This window comes from Strix uralensis, chromosome 4 (genome assembly GCF_047716275.1).
Source record: "Strix uralensis isolate ZFMK-TIS-50842 chromosome 4, bStrUra1, whole genome shotgun sequence".
Taxonomy (NCBI): domain Eukaryota; kingdom Metazoa; phylum Chordata; class Aves; order Strigiformes; family Strigidae; genus Strix; species Strix uralensis.
The window spans coordinates 126,899,995-126,906,571 of record NC_133975.1 but is presented as its reverse complement, the minus strand read 5'-3'; the positions used below and the strand labels follow the sequence as shown (position 1 = coordinate 126,906,571).

The following is a 6,577-nucleotide window of genomic DNA, read 5'->3' as shown; positions in this document are numbered from 1 at the left end:
CTGGGTGGTGTTTGGCTGCCGGCCAAGTTTAAACCAGGACACCTGTTTTATATAACTATCCTCTTGAAGGAAAACTTAATACTGAACATGAAAGCATTTCTTAGACAGGAATAGAGTTTTATAAGTGAGTTACCCCAAACAATTACTTAAAACATGCAGTCTTTAGAAATAACTTAAAATTTATGAATAAACAAACAAATCAGATATATTGTCTGCCAAAACTAGTTTGGCCAGCTGTAGTTCATAGCCAGAAATTATTCACTTCATGCTTCACAGTCATACTTAAAATAATCAGCAATCTACTTATCTCCCAGGTGCATTATGAATGTCTGAGACACATGTAAAAATAAAATCATGTTTTATTTATTCAGTAGCCCACTCCTCTTCAAATCAAATTATGGACGTTACACCTGAGTAAATGCTGAATACAAAAGACAGTGAAATATATGAATCTTACCCCTGTTACACTGGTGAGCAGCTCACCTGCTCTGAGCCATACATGTGGAGACCTAGCTGTCTAAAGATCGAATTGAGAAGCACAGTCTAGGTTTGGTTCTGTACTCTCTCCCAAGTCATCTTATAGCTTAAGCTGAGTTGAGGAAGTCGGGGGACAGATCCAAATAGCTGGGCTGAGAACTGCAGATCTGATGTAGTAGGTGAACCCCTCTTCACAGCACGAAGCAGTCCCTGCAGGCTCACTGGTAATGTCCCTGCAGGAGGAAAGGATGGAAAGATCCACACAATCAATTCGTCCTTCAGATCTGCTCTGACCTGAGTAGTGTCCTTTGCTGTGTCCCTAGCAAGCGTCCCAGTGCCAAGACCCTTCCTTTGCCTGTATGGCACAGTCAGATACTGTGTGACAAAACAGATTGCATGCTTCAATTTATCACATGAGGAACAGTCGGCTTATGGGATAGTTTAACAATGTGGAAATAGCATTTCTTGATGTCCTCACTCAGATGTAAAGCTGCTTTTCCATTTATCCAAAGAAGTCAGAATTTGCAGTTTTCCCCTGTGGATACATTGCTTCGTACCCTGGCCCTTAATCTCTCTTATGGAATATTTTAGTTTGGAAAGCACCTCTGGAGATCATCTAAGTCATCTTCAAAGTTGGATCAGGATGTACAGGGCCTTGTTGCCCCTAAGATTTTTATTTCAGAGTGCATCTGAACAAAGAAGCCCCAAGGATTTTCATTAAGAGAAGATGCATAATAATATAGTAATTCAGAATGGCGTGTAAATTAGGCAAGGCAAAAGAATGACATACGTTGCATCAGACCCTGCTAATCCCTGTCCCCTGCACCTATGGCACTGGGCTCCAGTATTGGTTGCTCTAAAGAGACTCACTTTTTATCAGAGGAAAAACATCAGATTTCTAAGTTCATTGAGATACCTAATTTGCATCCATTTCAATGAGTTTAGAAGTCCGTATCTTTGGTTTCTTCTAAATTCACTGTTGTTATTCATCAGAGTTTTACATTTAGACTATGAAAATCCTGAGGTTGGGGCAGTTTGCATACGTGTTCAGAGATTAATCACCAATCCTCTGGCTGACTGGGCTGTTGCGAGCAACGCCTGCTGCTGTTTTTTTTAGTAATGGAAAGTTTGATTTTCAGCAGAGTTACAGATATTCAGCACTTTGCAGATCTCTCCTTGATACCTTAGAGAGTTTGATCTCTGGGATGCATGTGAAAATACAAACCCACAGTTTGTTAATTAGCATCACGACAGAATTTCACATTTTTCCAAGAAACAATCTGCTATTCAGTTCAGTATTTTGTGAACTACTTTTGAGGACACAAACATTTCATTGGTAGATGCCAGAGGAGTCATTAAATAATACAAAAATTAAATATGTCATAAATACAGTAAATTGAGGAAATGCCATTTTGGCACAATTCTGCTTTGCAAAAGTGTATAAGAATAAAGCATAATATACAGAAATACTTATGACAATTTTAAAACATTAACAACTATTGTATTTACATTAACACTGGCTAATGTGAGTTCAATTCAGAAATGTGAACATTAATAACAATTTAAAAATATTACAGAAATACAACATTGCAGATGAAACAGAATGACGCTGTGAAGCACTTTACAAACTTGTACTCAAATAAACATTCAATTGATTCATGATCTTTGTCTGTTTTACTTTGATCACATAAAAATATGAAGAAGCTGTTTAGATAAATATTGCCAGATTTGTATCATTCTTTTTTTACAAATTCTAGTTTCAAGGCACAGGAAGCTACTATCAATAATTTATTCATAGCGAAAGTGGCAGCAGCAACAATGAAATCTGCCCCAGCATAGTCTCATGTACGCACCACCAGCATGTCCGAGGGAGCCTCTCCTTGTCAGTAAGGCACTTAACTCTTGTACAGACTCCTACACACTAAAACTTGGATCAATACCAAAAGGGAAGTGTTAGCTTAGTCAGAAATGAAACACAAGTTCAACAAACGTTCAGAGACGGCATAAAACCAGTCCATGACGCCACTCAGAAATGTATACATTTTCTATATAGTTCAGTGCATTCCAGATTCAACTGCAAAATAAGTAAAATCAACTAGTTGGGAAACATCAAGCATCAGACTTGTACGTTTTAAGAATTTCAGGACAGTGCAGGATCTTGACTAATACAGTAGAAGTACTGTTGATATGTGTTATCAGGCCGCTGTTTTGTCCTTTAACCCTCCCCAGAATGTGCAAGGTAGATAAAGCTGCATACTGAAGTATTAGGAACATTTTCAAGGCTCTCACTGAAAGACTTCCTCATTTTTAATATTTTCCACTGGTTAACCACAAACGTTAACAACAGAGTACGTGTATGAGAATCTGAACATGTACCTCCTCAAGGGCTAAAAATTTCAACTATAGGAATGGGCCCTACATTGTTCTCCTCAGCAGGGATCTTTTTTGTCCATCTCTGAAGATAAAACTGGTTCTGAATTATATGAGGAAAAGAACCAGTCCAAAAAATAAGCTTTTAAGATTTCAATTTGAGTCAAATTACTTAGTTTATCCCACACATCCTTCACAAAGCAATACTGTCACCAATGAAACCGGTGGAAAAACCTTATTGTAGGAGACAAACAGAAATACGAAGTATTGCTCCAGCAGTGTCCTCAAGGAGTTGCTGGCCCATGCACTATGACAAAACTTCATACGGATGTCAGCATGTAAATACTCGTGTGCTGCAGTCTGCAGCCCACAGCTGGTGTTAGGAACTTCTTATTTGTGTCAGCAGCTAACTGCTAGCTACCACCTTCTTCGTCTTTGCCACTATTACAGATCTTTTGAATGTCAGATGAATCTGGTATTTCTTTGTTTTCTTCTCTTAGTCCTCCTTCCTGTGATTCTTTTGACATTTTCAATTTTATGCTGTCAGTCTTTTGATTAATAGATGAATTTAGCCTGGATGAGTTCAATCTCCATCTTCTCAGACTCCTATAAAAATCTTTTCTGACATTTTCACTAACCAGCACATAGATGATTGGATCAGCAATGCTGTTTGCAGTGGCTAAACACAGAAACACTGTAAAAATTGAATATATATCCTTTTCAAATGGACATGAGCAATTTTGATGAAACATGAAGTATATGGATCTTATTATGAGTACCACATGGTAGGGAGCAAAGCAGATCAGGAAAATGACAATAATGGCTATAGCCAGATACTTCACTTTGGCTTTTTGGTGACAAGTCAAGCTGCTGCTTGTTTTTGTACTTTGGAAAATTTTGTAGTTTGTGAAAATGAGGATTGTGAAAGGTATGGCAAATCCAAATAGGAATCTGGCAAAGCTGAAAGAAGCCAGTTTTATGTCAAGAGGCAAAGTCTCAAAGCAGGTCTTATTTTCTGGATGATCTTCCATGTAAAATACTGGAGTGTGGATTATTGCAACCACAGCAAAGAGAAAGCACACTATTATAATTGCCTTTTTCTGTCCTCTTCTCCCCCTTGACTCCAGAGCATACACCAGTGCCACGTAACGATCCATAGAAATGCAACACAAAAGCAGAATGCTGATGTATATGTTGCAGAAAAAGATGAATCCTGTTATTCTGCAAGGCTTTGCACCCATAGTCCACTGATGCTCATTTTGCACGTAGATAATCCAGAGAGGCAAAGTACTTAAATACATCAACTCACACAATGATAAACTGAAAATATAGATGGCAATTACTTTATTCCTTTGGATTTGTACAAATGTAAGCAGGGAAGTTAAGCAATTTGCCGGAAGGCCTATGGCAAAAACAATGCTGTAAACAGCAACCAGAAGTGTCTTGCTGTCTTTGTAGGGAATTCCTGTGCAGATGGAGCTATTATTTGTGTCTGTGCAATTTTCCATTATTCTTTTTCCAGCTGGTGTTTCCTGAGAATCAGAAGACAAGGTGGAAAGTTAGCATTTGCATCACTTAAAAATGTGTCAGTAAATGTTATGGTCCCATAGGTGCCAACAGGACATGTCAGGAAAACAAGTTGGATGCTTGTCTTGGGAAAGCATCTAAAACAAGTTTTCCAAGACCTGCTGGTCTTCTGTAGTGTTTCCTGGGAGTCAGGTGTGATTTACTTCCAGGAAAAAGTACCTTTCTTCACAAGGAATTTCTTGACTTCAACATGCCAGTTCACTAAGACAGGGTAATGGGGACTGTCCCTACACCAGGCTGCCTCACAAATAAGACAGAGCTGCTGATCATTTACTGAAGTCACTTCCCAGAGGAAATTAAGGGCATTGGTCTTCAATTCATTTTTTTCAAACCGAATAACAAAAAATGCCACCAGTAGAGATTTCAGAGGCAGACTTCCAAAAGAAGCTATCATTTATGGTCAGTCAGATGGGGGAACCATCTGAAGTGGGTGGTGGTAGTTGTTCAGAGACCACCCAGCATTCAGGAACCAGAATCTGGCCACTGGCATGTACCTTCACACTGTTTACAACACAGTGGTTCAGATCTAGCTAATTCATACTTCTGTCCTCCCTCCTGTTAATGAATAACTGCAGCTGAAGAACATAAGCTCGTAGTGGATATTATACCCACCATATAATACCCAGCCAGTGAAACTGCCTACCATATCTGTTTGATGCCTCTGGGAAACAACAGGAAATAAAGGCAGTTGGAGGAAGTAAACAAGACCAAAGAGAAGAATATCCACATATTTAAGAAATGGAGGCAAAGAAATTTAATGCTCTTTGAACAGGAGTGGTTATGAAAAACTCCACCTTTCTGTGATGACCATGCACAAAAGCAGACCTGGCATTTGGTTAGTGTTAAGGAGTGCTAGGAGAAGCATTTCTTGCAGAGTCACATGATGACTTCCATGCAGAAGTCTTCGCCAAGTGAACAGAGGAATATGGAGGTGAGTGCACCGTAATGGTGTTGTGTGCCCTTAAGAATTGTACTTTGCTGTATTTGTGAGTTGAAGATGTCCATTGTATAACATCCTCGTTACAAAGAGGTCTTGCCTGGCTTAATCTTTTGGGCATTCTCTTATGGGGTGGACATCTGCTCCAGGGAACAGCCAGCTAACTCCACAAGAAGGAGATGTCTTGACAGAGACTGAGTCCCTTCAGACAGAGGAGGGGCATGAGCTTTCCCAGTCCACACTATGCATGAGCAATTTCTCTAGCCCTGAGTTCATTCAGTGGAGAAGGTAACTTTTAGCAGCCTCAGAACATTTATTTTTGCTTGTTTGGGTCCATCTCAAGCAAACCAAGGAGAAATAGTCTGCTTCTAGTGCAGTGGGAGCATCTCCTGCATCCCTGAGAGGGTGGTAAAGCTGGTGGGGCCGTTCTTTCCCCTCCGTGTGGGCAAGAGTAGTCCCGGGGATGGCACAAGCAGCTCTACCCTGAATGCCTAACAGAGCACCTGTCATGCAAGATCCCTAGAGCTTGAAGAGCAGTCAGGTCCCCTGACTTAGTTTAGTTATCAGATAATGAGAACGGTGTAAGAAAATGGACACAGGTTGCCCTGGGCTGTGAGACTCTCACAGCTGCACAGTGCTAGCCACAGCCATAAACACCAAGAGAGGGTCTCCTGACTAATGTTCAGAGGTGTTCACTTCCACCAGCTACCTCAAAGCAGTCAGAGCCCACTCAATGACAGCAGCTTCTGAGTGAAGATGTCCTGGCAAGTGAGCAGATGGGACAGAGGCAAGTGTACCTGCTGTCCCCAGCACCAGCAGCAGAGCAAGCTGTTCCTTGAGGGGAGGATGTTTGAAAGGGGCTTCCACAGACAGAGGAACTGAGAAAGTGCTCTGTACATGGAAGAAGTACACAGAGGGTGCAGCCATGCTCTGCAACTATCTTCCACTTCCCCTCTGTGGCAAACCATGTTCCACTCGTGCTGACATGTTGATGAGGGTTAGTGGGCAGCCGGTCGCTGCACTAGTTGGTCCAAAGTGTCTTGCCAGAGGGTCACATCCCTCCACATCTGAGAATCAGACCAGAGTCCGGTGGGTATGTTGAAGCCCTCTCAAGGGGGATCTGAAGTTTCCTTTAGTTTCAAATGCCCCATCTTAAGCACAGCTGGAGAAGAGGATCCTCACTGCTGTGAGAGGAAGACAGCATGG

General features: G+C 41.1%; 1 protein-coding gene across 2 annotated transcripts in view; it reads right to left on the bottom strand.

The window, feature by feature from the left end:
* Positions 1-263: 263 nt before the first annotated feature.
* Positions 264-6,577, bottom strand: part of GPR132 (G protein-coupled receptor 132) — an 84,907-nt gene continuing 78,593 nt past the window's right edge. For both annotated transcript variants that reach the window (XM_074869059.1, XM_074869058.1), the window contains exon 2: positions 264-4,379. In XM_074869059.1, coding sequence (XP_074725160.1) covers positions 3,261-4,355 — 1,095 coding nt within the window. In that variant the 5' untranslated portion in view covers positions 4,356-4,379 and the 3' untranslated portion in view covers positions 264-3,260. The remainder of the gene's footprint in view (positions 4,380-6,577) is intronic.